An 18,103-nucleotide genomic window follows, 5' to 3' on the forward strand; every position below is an offset into this window, starting at 1 on the left:
TACTGATAATAAAGAAAAAAAGCATGAGAGAGAAGCCAATGTAAATAATGTGTCCTCTTAATGCTTCCTCCTTTTTCCTTCTTTCCCAACAGAAAGACTGGGAATTGGATGGATAGCCACCAGATTTAACTTGGAGCAGCTGTACTGGACTGATTGGGGGGAAATGACATTTATATTCTTCCAAACTAGTCCTGTTGCTGTTTTAACTCATTCATTAACACTCTAGAGCAGTGATTTTCACTGACTCAGAGCTTTTGCCAGGACTATAGCCAGAATGTTGAATGTCAAAAGTTTGTCCACAATTCTTATATATATATATTTGTTTATTTATTTATTTGTTTATGTGCATACATGCATATTCTGGCAATGCATGCTTTCCCACCCAATGAAAATCTTTTTCTTCCTTTTTCTCTTTCTAACCCTTCCTTCCTTTCTTCCTTTCTTTATTTATTTCTTCTCCCCTTTTTTTAACCCATCTTAGAATCAATCCTGTGTTTGATTCCCAGGCAGAAGAGTGGTAAGGTCTAGGTAATGGGGGTTAAGAGACTTGCCCAGGGTTAGACAGTTCAACTTATTCTCTCTTACCTAGAAAGTCCTCCTCAGTCCTTCTTGCCCTAATCAAAACTCTTATTCTCTGAATGCTTTGAAGCATTATTTGCTTAAGGTAATTCAGGATAAAAGTGTAAAGGAAGCTAAAAGGGAATTAAGTGCCATTAATTATAAGAACAATAACATGTATATTTGCTTTAAAAGTTTAAAAATGTTTTGTATATACATTTTCTTGGAATAAATGAACCTTACTTGGAAAATGTATATGATCTTTTGCCTACTAAAAAGCACCACACTCTTTATCACTCCCAATTTATCTGACTCCCCTTTCTCCCCCTCCTTCCCCCACCTCAATTTTTCAAGGAATAAATCAGCTTTGGAGTCTCTGGTGACACTTTTTCAACTGCACTCACTTGGCAATAAAACCCTAAAAAGAAAATAATCACAGTAAAACTATTGGTTGTCTCAGAGAACCCCTACATTCTCCCTTCCAAAGTCTGTGGTACCAACTTCTATGACAATAAGGCCTGCTGCTAGAGGTAATTGTAGGTGCTTTATACCCAAGGTTATATCTTTCCTAAAGTTTAATAGCCTAGCAATGATGTGGGATTGATGGGGAAATTGGTGGATCTTCTTGAAAAGTAGACACACAGATGTGTCCATAAAGATATTTTGTCTTTTGGTGATGGAAGATTGATTTCTTTTCCCTTCCTTTGGAACTTGGGGAATGCAGCTGGAGGAACTGAGACCTGAAGGGGTTTTTCTCTAGGTCTATAAGCATTATTTGCATTTAGATGCTGGAACAATGGAGAAAATGAGTGTCTTTATCTAGGAGTAAACAAATAGGACTTTACTAGTGCTTTCTAAGTTCTCTTACTAAATCACGGTGTTGTTAATGTGTAAGAATCACCTGAAGATGGTCCTATTCTTGTCAGAATCCTGTAGCAGCTGCGGATAATGCTGAAAACAATCATTGGTGCTAATAAGTGTCAGAGGATTAGGCGGGCTATAGTTAGTTTTCTTTAGCATTAGTCCTTCAGTCTCTTACTGATTTAATAATATCTAGCATTTATATAGTACTTTAAGGTTTGCAAAGTACTTGACCAATATTATTTTACCATCACAATCACTCTGGAAGGTAGGTACTATTATTATTAACATTTTTAGAGTTTGGAAACTGAGGCAGACTATTTGTAAATGTCTGTGGCTGGATTTGAACTCCAGCCTTTCAGACTATACTCTATCCTAACTGCCACAATTTTAAACAGTCCTTTAATTAGTAAGCTAAGTAATATTTCGTACTAGACTCCCTTTGGGGTATAAGCTACATAGGAATTATAGGAGATTTTTATCTTTTTTATGTCAAGTGATATCTTTTCAGGATACAGCAAATAGTTCTTTGTAAATAAGATACTTTAATGAAGTGTAGAGGATTTTGTTTCTTTATTTTGAGGGGAGTAGTAGTGATCTAGACTTGGTATTTCTTTGGTAAAGAGCCCTCCTGGCAAGTTGATTCTTCCTGGCTGGGCTTATGTTCTTTGAGAGTTATCTGAAGCACCGAGATATTAAGTGACTGACTTGGAGGGTGGTTTTCTAGGCACTACCCCAGGAGCACCTCATGATTATTGGAATGACAGATTATGTAATTGGCAATTTAGAGCAAATTATCTCTTTTTTAGAGTTTGTCAGATAATGATGATTCCTTAGGGCAAGGGTTCTTAATCAAGGATCCACTAAGTTCCTTCCCCCAAAGATTTTCTGAATGAACTTTAGTGGGAAGCAAAAATGGTATGGGGTGGTAAATGTACATCTGTATTTTTACAAACCTTTGGTTTCCTTTTAAATTCTATGTCTTTTATGCTTTTAAAAACATAATTTTGAGAAAGGGTCCAAGACACACACAAAAAAATTAACTCCTGCCTTAGGGTAACAAGAGGTATATAAATCTAAAACTATAACCATATTTACTCAGTCTTATTTTCAGAATATTACTTTCCCAATTTTCTCATCTTTGTGAGTAGACTCCTTAAGCCAGATGATCTTGAGTAGCCAAAGCCTAAATGAATACCATCTTTTGAGTAATGACAATCTTCAAATTCGAAGCTATTAAAATGAAAACCTTACAAAGGAAAGGATTTCTAGGTGAAGAGACAGCAGAACTGATTGTAGCCATATCATAAATGTTGTTTTTCTTCCCAGATTGTATTATGAATCATATTTTACTAAGCAGAAGAATTGTGCCATTTGCACCTTGTCAAAGCTGCATGTAGTCATGAATGCCTCAATTCATAAAACTTACAAGTCTAATTAGCAGGAAATTAATAAATAGCCTGGAATTCTTGGGCAAGGTATACTCATGGAGAAACTTGCCTATGAGAAAAAGACAGGACTTGGCTGTCTGATGCTGTTCTCCTTCAATATACTGCTGAGCCCCACATTGCCATTTTGAGCTTTCTGGCAAGTAAAAGAAAAATGCTTAAAGTCCAAATCTTTGGCATGCCTTTGGAGATCAGAATTTTAGTTCATTTTTGTATGCCTGCCAATACACAGAACATCATAGTGGAAGCATGTGGCCCAGAGACTGAAGCCAGTATTCACAATGGAGGGAGGTGGTTATCATCAGCTGTTAATTACTGAAAGTCAAAGCCTCACTAATTTTGCATTCTCCTCTCACTCTGAAAAAGGAGTTTCTCTTGTTCTAAAACACTCTAAAGCTCCATTTTTTCAGGTGGTTGTGAGAGAAAAGGGAAGGATGATTAATCAGTTAATTTGGGAACAATTTCAGGAAAGCCATTCCAGTAAAGAAGCTAAATACTTGAATTAAGTAAAAAAGTAGTGTTTTAAAGGAAATGCCCTCTGGAGTTATCCATAGAAAAGAATCACTGTATGGACCTACCTAATGAATGTATATGAAAAGAAAATATCTTCTTTTGAAGGAAAAGAGTAGGGCACAATGAATCTCTGGCTTCTTGAAAACCATATAACTTGTGGTGATTATACATGAAAAATAGCTCTTCTTTTGGGGGCAGCAGGAGGTGAAATCTGAATAACAAAATCTTTCCTAGGACTTGGAAGAAGGGTATAATATGAATATTGGTTTACAATGTCTCTAAATTGTGCTCTACTAACATTTCTAAAAACATTCAGCCCCATAAAAAAAGGTAAAAGTAGGAGAGGGAGTATTTTTCAGATTACTGATAACTTAATAAAAAAAAATAGTACAGAATGCTATTGTAGGGTTTTAAAGTCAAGAATCAATTCTTCACTGTGCACACCCTCAATCTTGGATTCCCCACCGCTATCTTCCTTCTTAGTGTATAAACACTCAAGAGTTCTGAATGTCATTGGAAGACATTGCACTCTGCAGCACCATGCAGACTGAGAACACAAAAATTCTTGTTGTCCAAAAATGAGTCCTTATTGCTTTATGTCAAAACTTTTATTCTTCCCTTGTAATGTCTCTTTGGCCCTCCCCTCCAACTATGTTTTCTCTTCTCTCCTAAAGTTCATTATACCTTTCTACTTCACATCTCTTCCCAACAAGTGCTTTTGTCTCCTACTTCCCTCCTTGACCTGTGTTCTCATTATTTCACCTCTCCTATAGCTATTGAGCAGAGTTAAGGAAGTTAAAAAGGTCATCACTTCCTCAGAGACAAGAATAAAGGATCAGAGGATGTATAAATACTTGGCAGAATAAGGGAGATAAAGGAGTTTGAAACTTGATGACCTCAATCTTCTTAATGCTTTTTCCTTCTTACATTTTCTTTGCTTCCTTCTTTACACATTATAGCCCTTTCCTTTTTCTTAGTTTCCTCAGCTACTAGCATGGTACCTTATGAATAGGAAACGTTTACTTAAATTCAAGTATATTTGCTAAATTAATTCTAAGATTTAAGACTAGAAAATTTGACTAGACATTAGGAGATGAGTGGTAGATATTTCCACCAAGATGATTAAAGATTGATAAGGCACATAGAAGAACCATGAGAGTGTCACAGGAGACTAAATGGAGGAAAGATAGGATAGAAGGGTATGGATGGATGGATGGATGGACGGATGGATGGATGGATGGATGGATGGATGGATGAAGGAGAGGAAAGAAGTAGCCAATGTGTAATATAAAAAAACAAAGAGGATGTCTTTTTCTTTTAAAAATAAAGTTATTTGTTTTGTGGGATGGCTTTCAAGGATGGGGTGGGGGTGCAAATTTGGAGAGAAATTCTGAATATAAAAAAAAAAACAAAAGCTATTTTTTTTTTTAAGTCAAAACAGATGAGAACAGACAGAGCCATAACTAAAGCTAAGCTTTCTCTCCTTGAAACTTGGGTACTAGCAAAGCTGAAAACATAAATTACTATTGGTTACAACTAACAAAACAACCCAGGAAAAAAGAACTGCCTTCTTGGTTGGTTCTTTGTTTTTCTAAAGCATCCACTTTCCCCAAGACTTACAGGAGATTTGGGGTTTTTGTTTGTTTGCTTGTTGAAGTCTTTGCTTTAGAACCAAAATTTAACTCCTCCCATAACAGCTAAAACCCTTCCTATTAGACCATTTTCTGTTTTAGACATAGAAGCCCTTAATAAGAACAATAGTTAGCACCTCTGTGACCAAATTAAATATATATTGCATATGAACACATATTAAATAATTAAATGATGCCTATTTTAAATATACATTACATTAATTACCTACCTTCATTCATGATGCAATAGAAAGCAATGAAATATTTTCTTATATTCCTAATAAAATGTTAGATGTTTTTCTTACACTTAGATAGTATTATATAGTGTGTAATTTTTAGCAAGACCATTTATTTTCTCCCCCAAAGCAGCTAACATTTATAGGTCCCCAAAATATGGCCAGTGATGAGAGAACTATGGAACTGGACAGTCACAAAGGACAAATTGTAATATCTATTAGCCAAATAGAAGCAACTACTGATTAATTAATATTTCTTTCCAGCATATTTCCATGAGTGAAGGTGGACTGGTTTAAAAGGGAAAAAAAAGAAGGTGCCAATTTATAATTTGAAGTCATAAGTTCTTCCTTTTTCCTCTTTTTCTTTGGCCTAAAATCAACCAATACCACTTCACTTTCACACAGGCCTTGGTTCCCAGCCAGAGCAACTTGCTTGTCAAGAATAATATGTTATTTTGCCACCAAGGTTGCTAATCTCGTGGTTGTTATGGGCATGCTAATGGATTAGTCACACAGAAAATTGGCTGGAGGTTGGACGTTAAGTTGTTGTGTGTTTTTCCCCTCCTCTCCCAACACTGGATTTCAAGTCATCTAAAATAAATAATTGACTCAAGTCTCCTATGTGCTTTTTTAGAAGAATCTTCACCAAGCAATGCCTTTTAGAAATGTGCCCCATTACAATGTGTGTGCAAAATTAGTTAACATTTGACAAGAAGGCTTAAAATGTCATATAATATAAGATAGAGAAGTGATAGACTGATAGACAGATCCAGAATAATAGATCTTGGGGCAAATATGGCAGATATCAGGACTGCTCTTGATTTCCTTCTTACTAAAGGATTTAAATGATGATGACCAGTTGGCCTTACTTTTAACATTAACCTATGTTGATAGGCACTCTCATTAGAGTGAGAATGAATTGTGAATTAACACATATACTCAGATCCATGATAAAAGTATATATGTGAATCAGCAATTGTGTTTGGCATGTTTCCCCAACAAAACATACTTGCCAGTGAATCTGATTTGCATGCATAATTTTCAGACATTTTCCTGCCCCCTCCCCCTGGTGCACACACACATACACACTCACGCGTGCACACTCCTCTTTCTTTTCTATCCCTTCCTTCTCCCAGGGGTTTAATTATTATCTCTGTCTATCCAGCCTCAATCTCTTTAGTCTTGAGTCACCGATTGCCTATTAGTGTTTAAAAGTAGCTATCCCAGAGATTTCTCAAACTTAATATTTCCAGAACCGAATTCATTTCATTTGCCTCCCAAGACTCATCTTTTCCTAAACGTCTCCTTTTCTCTCAAAGAAGGGAAGAGACTGTTATGTAGCCAGTTATCCATTCCAGTGCTAAATCTCGCCATTTCTGCCCGCACAGCCCTTGCCTGGGATGGGATCCCTCCCACGTCCATAGCCTCAGCCTAGGCCCTCGGGAAAGACTCATCATTCATCTCCCTGTCTCAAGCATCTGCGCAGTCCATCCTTCACACCATCTGAGTGGACTTTTAAAGCACACCTTGGCCACGTCACTATTTTTATAAACTCCAGTATCTGCCTGTTGCAAGTCAGTCAACAAGCATTTCCTAAAAGCTTACGGATGCACAAAAAGACAAGCTTTGAACCCAGGACCTCCAGACTTCAAGACTTTGCACTCTATCCACTGTACTACTTAGTTGTCTTAATTGCCTACTCTTTCCACATTTAAGACTTTAACATTCTCTTTTTAGAACAAGGGGGGAACTTATTGGGGTTTTATTTTTAGTTTTGTTTATTTAGTTATACCTACTTTATTTTACTTTTAAATTTGTCCAAACGTGCATTCTAGCCTAACTTCCTCTGATAAATTTCAGTGTCAGTAGAAAATCACTCCTTCCTTGCTGTCTTTATGTTGAACCGTAGGAAATGGTCATTTAAAAATCGCTGTTCATTCCTTTTCTTCATCAGTGCCATGTCCTTTGTTGGCAGATGAATGTGTGCTGTTTTAGGTAGCTCCTGTGTGTGTAAAGGGAAAACCCATAAAACAAAATTACGTGTGTGTGTTTGGACTAAGAAGGAGGAGAGAAGTCAGGAAAATGCATTTACAGAAACAGACTCCTGAATTACTCTCATTATAATAACCCATTTGGTGTCATAGCGTGACAGATTATAAACACTTACATCTAGTCTCAACTCAAGACAGATTTAAATAAAGTACTTCTGGCTATTGTGCAGGTCAGTGTGTTTAAATAACAAACCCCCAAATCATGCTTTTGACATTTAAAAGAGAGAGAAAATATTGTCATTCTGGAGACCTGGCACAGATAAGCAGAGGGCAATTTGGTCAGTACACTGTGATTTGTGCATGCAGCCTAACACAGTCATTTTCACAGTTTGCAATCAGACGCTACCTTAGCAATGTGTCAGCATAACAACAACAAAAATTCTCTTAAAATGTTTACCCCAATGACCCCCTGAGATGTTTCCCTGCATTCACTGCCACCTCCAGTGTAGGTTAAGGTTCTGGAGAATCAGGGCAGCAGTCATTTATAACAGAATTTGAGGGGCTCACAGCCCAAAAAGGGCCAAGCTTCGAAAAAATGTAGTGTGTTTTGAGAGAGAGACCTTTTTATTTATTTGTTTTGGTGGGGTTTTTTTTGGGGGGGGTCTCTGTTTTACTCTCTCATCCTCCCTATTATCTGTCAGATTTGTTAGATCCCTAATGAAATATCAATTGTGCTTTACTGGGCTTTCTTTTATTCATTGGCAGGATTTTGATTGTTACTGTAGTTTGAAAGGGACTTTGGTCTACCCTACAGATGAGAACCGTATCTGTAAACTAGCTAATGTATAATAAAGTTAAGTTAGTAGCCTTCTGAAGTTGGAATGAGTAAGAAGCTTTTCATCTTGAGTCACATAAATCCCCCATTATGGCAGTGACCAGTAAGGCCCTGAAGTGCTCCGTGATTCGCAAAGGTCATGTTTCCTTCCATAAAATCATTTGCTCCCAATTTCCAAACCATCGCCATTTGTACAATTTGTGTGTTTTTTTCCCCATTGTGCCCCCTCTTGCTTGTGCCCATTTGCCAATAATTTTTTGGCAGGTTTCTCAAAATCTGTGTTTATGAGCACACACTTGCGTATAGTTTGAGGGATCCTCGTCTCCATTTTGATCTGTGATTGGCCACAGGAGTCCATTTATTTTCCCAGGAGGAATCATTTCTTTCTTCTGTGCCTAAGAGACTTCTAAACCAAAATCCTCATTCCTAAGAAATAGTTGACAAGAATCTAATATATATTTAGCTTTCATTCCTTATTGCCTGTTCTTGAAAAGGATATAGAAACACATAATGTAAATATTAAAATTGATATTCACTACTCCAAGTATTGTATTTAATAATATTTATTAAATATTTAACTTGAATCAGAGGGAAAGTAAAAAGGCTAGAACGACTGAAAAAGCTCCCCAGCCTCCACGTGGAACAGCCAAAGAGCCAGCCGTGCAAACTGAAACTAAAAACTCCAACCATGTCATGACACATGCACGAAAGGGAAAGAGCAATTGTGGGAAATGTAGTCCAAGGGTTCAAGATTCTAATTAATGCAATACATACATACCTGAAGGAATCATAGCACCCTTTTCATTTTCTAGATGAGGAAATCAAAGTCTCTCATAGAAGTCACTCACCAAATGAATATAGTTAGTCATTAAGCTTAGAAGAGAATGCTAATTCATTTTCATTTAGTGCTTTGAAATACTTCCCTTTTTATTTTATTTTACTTTTTAATAACTTAACCTTCTGTCTTAGAATCTATACTAAGAATTGGTTCCAAGACAGAAAAACAGCAAGAATTCGGCAATTGGGTTAAGTGACTTGTCCAGGGTCACTCCAGTAGGACATGTCTGGGGACAGATTAGAAGCTCCAAGCCTGTCCCTACAGATACACCAAGGTGACCAAACCGTAAAATGCTTTCTTGGTGACTCTGATAGGAGACCAGGAGCTCAGTTCTCTGGCTCCCCACAAACCAGTCTCCATTTCCAAAAGATGACCCATTGGAGGGTCACTGAAATGAAGGAGGCCTGTTCAGGACTGTAGCCCACAGCCTACAATTGAAGGCACCCTAAAGACCACCAATTTTTTTTCTTTTATTAATTTGGTATCTAGTTTGATGGCTCTAAGAATTCTTCTTTCATCCCAGTATTTATTTCCTTTCAAAGTATACACTTAAGTTCAATGATTATAATGGGAAAACTGGACTTAATAAGCATAAGGAGTTTTTCATAATTAGTAGCAGAAAAAATTTAAGTGGTTAAAAAAATAGGACAGATTGTTCACTAGATAACTCAGGAGCAGCCATTTCTCTTGTCTCAGAACAGGGCATTGAGGACTCTTTTCCCCCTCTCTCCTTCCACTTTCCTCTTCTTATATTAAGTTGTAAATCCTAATGCAATGCTTCAATAGCAAATCAAAAAGCAAAAGAATTAGAAGCTATCCAGAGGAATCTGACTGGTCCTTTACTGTGGTTTTTGAAACAGAGTTTAGCCTTGTGAGTAGGTTATTTAACTCTGGGAGACGATCAAATAAAGACATGTGAGCCAAAATTCAGGCATTCACTCTGGACTGCAAGATGTATGAGATATGGGATACATTGAGAAAGGGGATTCCTTTAAACAAAAAGCAAACGTATGTATGACATACCCACCTGGACTCTGGGTGTGAGTGTGGATGAGTGGAGGGGTGTCCAGATGGGTGTGTCATACATACACACACATATCTATACATACCTACCTACAGACATACTTATATGTGTGTACACACACACATATATTATATACATATACTAGACAGACAGGATCTTCCATCTTTAGAGCACTTTAATGCAAAAAAAATTCACCCACTTGGTCCTCACAACAACTTAGTGAAATAGGCAAGCCAAGTAGTGATCTTCCCTATTAAGAAATAGCCCCAGTGGCAGCCAGGTGTCTCAGTGGATGGAGAACCAGGCCCAGAGACAGGAGGCCCCAGACACTTCCTAGGTACTGTGTAACCCTGGGCAAGCCATTTAATCCCCATTGCCTAGCCTTTACCATTCTGATGCCTTGGAACCAATACATGATACTGATTTTAGTATGAAAGATAAGGATTTTTTTTTAAGGTTCTTCTTCTCTTTCCCACCCCCCATCCTCTGAAAATGGAAGTAACCAAGTAGAGTGGCATGGAAATTATTCTGTGAAATTTCCTATTTGCAAATTTGGGGCAGAGAATTATCCTGACTAATAACTTCCCCTCCAGATTACCTAAAACTATTTGACAGACAGATATACACACACATATATCCATATACATACATAAATGTATACGTGATCTACACAAACGTATATATCTATAAATATATTATTTACCTGCAGAATTTCAGTCCAACGCTTCATGACCATCTTTGGGGTTTTCTTGGCAGAAATACTGAAATTGTTGTCATTTCCACCTCCTGCTCATTTTATGTATAGATAGATAGAATTTCTATTATATAACTTGAATAATAGGATAGATACTATTGCGTGTAAATTACAATTGTCTAATTTGATCTTCCCAACAACCCTGTGAGGTAGGTTATAGTACCATTTTATAGATAAAAGAAACCAAGGTTTAGAAAAATTAAGAGTCTTGCTTCAAGCTCATTCTGTTTTAACTGTGGGGACCAGGATAAAAGCACAGGTCTTTGAATTCCCTGTTCAGAGTTCTTTCGTACTTACTGTTCAATACCTAGCATCACTTAGCTGAGAAAGCATTTTATAAATAAGGAAACGGACGCCTGGAGAAGTTAAAGTATCTTCTCCAAAAGGCCTACAGCGTCCTACCCTTTAATGTCTCCCCTCCTGCACAGGTGTATTTCCTCACCCTGTCCTCACTTCCAGAGCTGCTGATCTTACAGTTCTTTATCCAAAATCCAAAACCTTCCTTGGAAAGCTCAGCACTGGGGATACCATTACAACTTAATTCAATTACTTTATGGATTAAAAAGAATTTTACAGGCAAGCCTGGGAACATGACCCTTATTTATGGCATTATCTTTGTAGGGGAAATGTGTCCCAGTTTCCAAACAACTAATTTACAAATGAACTTTTGGAACACAACCCATTCCTAAATTGAGGACTGCATGTACACCAATCATTTCCCAAAGAAAAATAGGGAGTAAATTCTAAAGTATACCATTTGTTTTATTTTATGTCAGCTGCTTTAAACGATGCCTCAACCTTCTTTGAATAAAAACATCAAAGAAGCAAACCAAATATTTTTGAGTTAATGCCAAAAACCAACACCATGATGCTCTGACCTGAAACATATATAAGTATTTAGCAGCTGCTGTGAAACATATTTATAAGTGTTTAGTGTCCTGGAAGTTAATCAAAATGAGTTTGGTGATCTCAGCTCTGTTCCTAATGGACTGTAGTTGGGATTATTCCACTGAGTCAGCACAGTTTGGCACAGTCAGGCAGTCTTTAATCAAAGCAGCTTATCAATGGAATTGAGAGGGAAAGAAGGACTGACTCATTTCTTCCCAAATCCCTCCCTAACCAACCTCTCAGCCCCCTAACATCATCATTCTTTGGTCATCGCTAAGCAGCACTGAGTCAAAGACTGATTTTTATGATACTTTGAAAAGGAAAATAAATTTGAGCCGTTTGCAGAAATTGCAATTTTAAAAATACATAGTATGAAATTCAATTTTTAAAAAATTCATTCATTGTCATAAATTTTTTGTTTGCAACAAATGGAATGCATTCTTTTAACTTTTATTATGATCTAGACATGTAAATGCTTCAACTGAAAGTCAGTACAGGCATAGGAGTGCGGGCACTGGCTTTTAAAGGCTAGTTTTCCTGATGGCTATTGATACCATTTTAAAAAATTATTTGCTTACATAGGAATAGATACCAATTGCTATCCCCATCTTTAATTTTTGTGCTTTATTTTCTGAAGATTTGTTACCCCACCTCTACTCCTAAGATAAAACAGTACTAGCCAAAATTTGAAAAGTTTTTTTTAAAGATATATTTACATAAGAAAAGCTTGACTATGATGCTAGAACCGTTTAAAGTTGTTGCCACATGGCCATCATCTTTCTTTTTGCTTTGTAATTTTTCCTAAGAGAGTTGTACCACTGTGCAATTTAAATTCCTTTCCCCCCACATCTCATTATAAGCAGTCAGAGAAATGACACTCTATGATGATGTCTCCTTCATATCAAAGAATACCCTTTACCTTTTTCACAAGGCAAAAGAAGCTTGTCTTCCACAGAGCAAAGGACAAAACTAACTTTTTAGGGAGAAACAGAAAGAGGTTTAGAGGATGGGAAAAAAAAAACTTTAGACAATACCATTAGACCACTCTTTAGGAGAAATTCATAAGAGTACCAAATAAAAAAGGAAAAGGAGCCATTTCCTAAATTTTACCGCTCCTCATAATTCTGTTACAAATGCTAAAATTTAAATTTTCCTACTATATACTTTGTAAATCTTGAAATTAGTTATATTATCAGAATTACATTTTTTAAATTATCTTAGAAATAAATGTCCTTGTGTATTGTATCTGAAAATCTGGAAGCATCATGGATAACAAGCACTATGGAAAAGGTCAAATGAATTAATTTCTCAAAGTAACAGTCCTTTTCTTCTCTGAAGAGGGGCAATACTTTCAAGAAACTACTCCATGGTTTTAATAGAAAATTAGATGAATTTTTCTTGATTTATAATAGAAGTTACTTTGTTTTGACAGTTTGCTTCTAATTTTGCATTCCCTCCCTCCCCTTTTTCCCCTCTTGTCCATTTTTTATAATTTCAAACAATCAGAAAAACTTAACTTTCATTTAAATATTTAATAACTAGTAGCCTCAACAATCGTAGGAGGTAGATAATGCAAAGAATGGTTATCCCAATTTTATAGATAAGGAAACTGAGATGTGGAGAAATTAAGTGATGTGCAGAGAGATAACAAACTAGTTTGTTTTAGAACCTGGATTTAAACATAGGTCTTCTGACTCTTAAGAACCATACTCTTTCTTTAAAACCTCCTTACGTATTTATGTCACCCTATGAAGGAATCTTATCTAGAATTATAAAATATTTTAAAATTATTAGTTACCAGTAGATTTCCCCCTCGACCTTTCTTCTTCATCCCTATTGCAAGAACATAGAGTTTAAAAATGACTATTCGTGTTTCTGCAGTATACAGATTCTCATGGACAACCACAATGTTAAACTTCTCAGTTGTATTTGATGAGATATGTGTTGTCACCATGCATGTTTCTGTGCTTTCTCTTTCATAGGCAAGGCAGTTTTCCTGGCATGAATCAGAGTGGACTCATGGGCTCCAGCTCTCCTTACAGCCAGCCCATGAACAACAGTTCCAGCCTCATGAACCCACAAGCCCCTCAGTACAGCATGACTCCCAACATGGTGAATAGTTCAACAGGTAATAATGTGTATGCATCATTACATATTATTATTGATGGCAGTACTCACCTTTAAAAAACTCCCTATTTTTTTTTTTTTGCATAATTCACTTCTCTAGGTTTCATCAATGTATGTAAAAAAAAAACAAAAAACATAAGACATTGAATATTTTGGTGACTTGGAGAAAACCCTGAATTTCTGTTTTCTGGAAATTTGAGCAATGAGTATACATTTGAGAAGTAAACAAAACCTTTTTAACTTTTCAAGTCTTAATGGGTCCAAAATGTAATGTTTTCTGAATTTACTTGTTTGTTTTGTTTTTCTTAGTAAAGCATATTCATGTCTTTCAGCTAGTCCAGCTAAGTTCATTTTTTTTTTAATAAAACTTAAATTATTGCAGAAACTTAAGGTAGCCTCCATCATAGGACCTGTGCTTATACCATATATCATGTGAGAGAATTACATTTCAAAATTAAATTCTTTCAGGGTCAAACAAACAAGAAAATAATTTTTAAATTTGGAGAAATGTCTTTTAAAATAAAAAAAGTAGATTCTTCAGTAAATACTCTTTACATTCTATATTGAAAAACTATGTCTAATTGTCAAAAAATTATACTTTTTTTCTGTTATTCTCAATTCAACTCATTTGTATTTCTAAGTACTAAATTCTAACAAGGTCCCATTAATATAAGGACAACAAATAAATTCCAGGGGGCAGCTGTGTAGTTCAGTGGAGTGAGAACAGTCCTAGAGACTGTTCTCTAGATTCTCTAGAATCCTAGGTTCAAATCTGGTCTCATACACTTCCCAGCTGTGTGACCTTGGGCAAGTCACTTAACCCCCATGCCTAGCCCTTACCACTCTTCTGCCTTGGAGCCAATACGCAGAATTGATTCTAAGATGGAAGGTAAGGGTTTATAGATAGATAGATTCCATTAGGTAAAATGTTATAGAGTTTCTAAGCCATTTAGCCCAAACTTTACAAAATCTTAATGCCCTTAAAAAAGTCAATCCCTTCAACCTCCCCATGCTTACTTACTACCTGTAGATGAAGAGTATTCCTATTCTAGATATAGACATTCACTGTATCTCAAGTAAGACTTGCTATTAACTATATTTTGTATTTTGAAAGATCCATTGTTAGATGGGATTACTCTTAGGTAATAGAGATTATAACTTGTCATTCATTTCACTCTGCTTTGTAACAGGTCAAGGAAAAACATGGTGGTATATTAAAAGTTGAGGTCTCTTGGAATTCACATTCTTTGCAACCTTTGCCTTCTAGGACTTTACTGTTTACTTCACAGTAAGATATAGAGAACTGACAGTGAGCTAAGTGGCTCAGTGGCCAACCTGGAGACCAGAGATCTTGGGTTCAAATCTGGCCCCAAACACTTCCTAGCTGTTGTGTTAGCCTTGGGAAACTCCTTTTAGCCTCCTTTGCCTAGCCTTTGCTGCTCTTCTGCTTTGGAACTAATACGTACATTGATCCTAAGATGGAAGTTGGGGCTGGAGGGGAGGGGGTGTTTTTAATTAGAGAAAGAGATATCTTCCAACATAATAACTCACCTAAGGTTTTGAACTCATTTTCAAGGGTCTAATTTAATTGTGCTCTTACTGAGTGGTTTCTTCTTTAAATGTTTTCTCTTAGTAGGAATGAAGGAATGAAACCTACTGTCAAAACAAAAGTGTTAGGTTTTGTTTTGTTTTGTTTTTTAATAAATAAGTAGGCCTTTCTTAATGTTAAACAAGAGGCCATTTGTTTGTCCCAGAAACATACTTTTACATTGAGATGGAAAGTGAAAAGCTATTGAATAGTGGCCCATTAGGAAAAGGTTTACTTTTCCCCCTACTAGTGCTGTCCCAGGTAATGTTGTAGTTGGGTTTTGTCATTCTATGTTTTGTCTGGCTTGCTGAAATAAAATTACTTCTGAGCATTGAAACTGCACTATAAATTCTGATGCGCTATTAGCAGTAGTCATTTTCCCCCTTTTTTCTTTGGCCCCCAGAGCCGCAAAAATAACCCACAACAAACAGATGGCACAGTGCCCTGCCTAAGAAGATTTATGTATTCCTAAGGAATAACCAGTTTAAAGGAAGATTCACAGAGAGGGGTGGTTTTTTTTTTCTCCTGTTCATATAATTCAGCCATTCGTTATTTCATACAGAGGAAATCTGTTCAATGCAAGGCCATTTATCCTCCCAGTCTTTTGTACAGGGTAGTCATACACTTTTTATTGCATTGTGCATCTTGAAATATTGGATTTTTAATAATTTAAACATTTATCAAATTTTTTTTGCCTGCCCATTGGTGAGATTTTGTTCCAGCTTTATTAATTCAAAGGCTACCTGATGGAAAGCTGAGTAATTATAAGATGTACCAGGAGTATTATGTGTTTAACATTTCCTCTATATCTCTGTATACATTCTTGGAGGTGAATTGTGTTGAGATTTCTGAGAGAAAAGAGAAAGTTCCAAAGTGAAACTTGGAACATACACTGCAAATGTTAGTTTTTAATAAAAAATTGCATAAATTCTGTTAATAGGGGACAAGAACTAATCTCCCAGCCCTAAAATAGCTGTAGAGATCAGTACATCACTCTTTTTGCCAAAGGCACAAGGAGATGGGCTGCTAGCAATAGCGGAAAAGCAGTTTCCGTTTCAAAAGGCAAATGTGAAGAAAGAAAAGCGTACCCAGATGACAAGTGCACCTCAATGTAGGATTTTCCTGGCTAGTGTCTTAGGTGACTGACACTTCAGCACTCTCTTTGCTCAGTTAAAACAGTGTGGCAGTTAAAACAAATGTGCTTTGGAAATGTACAGGGCAAAAAAAAAAAGCCTCTTGTGTAGTGACAAATTGTTACAGGCTTCAGTGAGCAAGTAATTATTTAAATAGAGTCAGTGTGAGTACAAATGTGACAACTATTTCTTCACTTATAATGCCAGGGGGAGAAAGATGGTTAGCAGTAGGATTTTTCCCCCTCTGAAAGAGGTATTTTTACCATTTCAGGGTGGGGTGGCATCTGTAATCATTAATAGTCGAGGCAAAATTGCAAGCCCTTTGAACCTTGTTAAATACAACCTTGTACAGCACTTATATTGATTGGTTTCTGTTTATTTGTGTTTAGTTTTATAGTGTTCCTTAACTGTAGTCTTGTCTGAATCTAAGCTATCATCTTAAATTAAGTTCTGCCTCAATTCCACAGAACATAGTTCCCCTCTGCTTCAGCGCTCACCACTTGAGAAGTCGCCTTCTGTACCAGGCAGACTTACAGACAATACCATAACACCGTGCCTCTATACGTGAGCCATCTTGTGGTGTGTCACCACTTCCCATTTGCACCTTTCATGGCACTGAATTTCAGTGGTCGTTCACACTTACCAAAGTGCTTTTCAGATCTAAACAGGACTTAAAACGTGGGATGGTTGAAGTCACCCTCTGTTGGAAAAACTCAGGCTTCAGGCAGTCATCCTATCCACCATAGCATCTCATGGAGGAGGGGCCTGGCTCAGGAGACATCCCCCAGTCATGACCGCTAGCTTTGCACCTCCGGAGCCCCGTCTCCTTTTCTGGTCCTTAGTCTGTACTTTGCAATAAGAGCTGAGGAGTTTTTCGGTGGGACAGGAATCTCTGGGAGACGCATGATGCTTTTCATCTCACGACACTGGCACCTCTTGTAAAGGATGATGGTGGCCCCGGAACCTTTTCCAAGTAGTTTACTATCCCAGCACTAGCCCAAAAGAGAAATAGAAAGAAAAGGTACTTGATGAAAAATGAACTTCAGCGAGAAGGTAAAGCACTTGATTAAACATGGGGATGAAACCTCTTGGCCCAAGGGGAAAATAAATGCACTGATACATGTAGTATGTTAGTCTAGAAAAGAAGAGAGGCTTTTTCCAATGCCGGCTGATCTAGTAAGAAAGAAATTTTTCTCCAGGCTTCCTTTGTAACCAATACATTAGCTTTAGATTGTGTTACTTTATATTTGCCTCATATAGAAATAGATGAGAGGTAGCTACAGATGTATAGACACACAAAGACAGACCCTTTTTTTGTTGTTGTTTTGTTTCCCAAAAGAAGGAATTTTTTAAAATATATATATTGCAGTATTGTCCATGAAAAGAAAAGAATGGCCTCTGTATTTCTGGGCCTGTTCACCATCTTTAGGGAATGCTATTGTATCCTTGAGGGAACTGGGAAAGAATGAATGTTTAGCTTCAGTTTCACTCATGTCTTATATTCTTTATGGTCTTTTTGAATATATTAAATCCAGTGTGGAATAGCTACTTTAGGACCTTGACCCTCACTTTCTTTATGAAATCATTCTAGCTCTTAAATTTCAATGGTAAAGCCAGAGGCTAGTACTTGAAACCTAGTCACTGAATGCATATGGCACTTTTTTTACAGTCACAAAAT

At 36.7% G+C, this 18,103-nt stretch overlaps 1 protein-coding gene across 12 annotated transcripts in view; it reads left to right on the top strand.

Annotated features, from left to right (window-relative positions):
• ARID1B (AT-rich interaction domain 1B) overlaps positions 1–18,103 on the top strand; it is a 557,650-nt gene that overhangs the window by 501,617 nt on the left and 37,930 nt on the right. For all 12 annotated transcript variants that reach the window (XM_056818981.1, XM_056818980.1, XM_056818986.1 and 9 more), the window contains one exon: positions 13,560–13,705. In XM_056818981.1, coding sequence (XP_056674959.1) covers positions 13,560–13,705 — 146 coding nt within the window. The remainder of the gene's footprint in view (positions 1–13,559; positions 13,706–18,103) is intronic.

This window comes from Monodelphis domestica, chromosome 2 (genome assembly GCF_027887165.1).
Source record: "Monodelphis domestica isolate mMonDom1 chromosome 2, mMonDom1.pri, whole genome shotgun sequence".
NCBI classification, from domain to species: Eukaryota; Metazoa; Chordata; class Mammalia; order Didelphimorphia; family Didelphidae; genus Monodelphis; species Monodelphis domestica.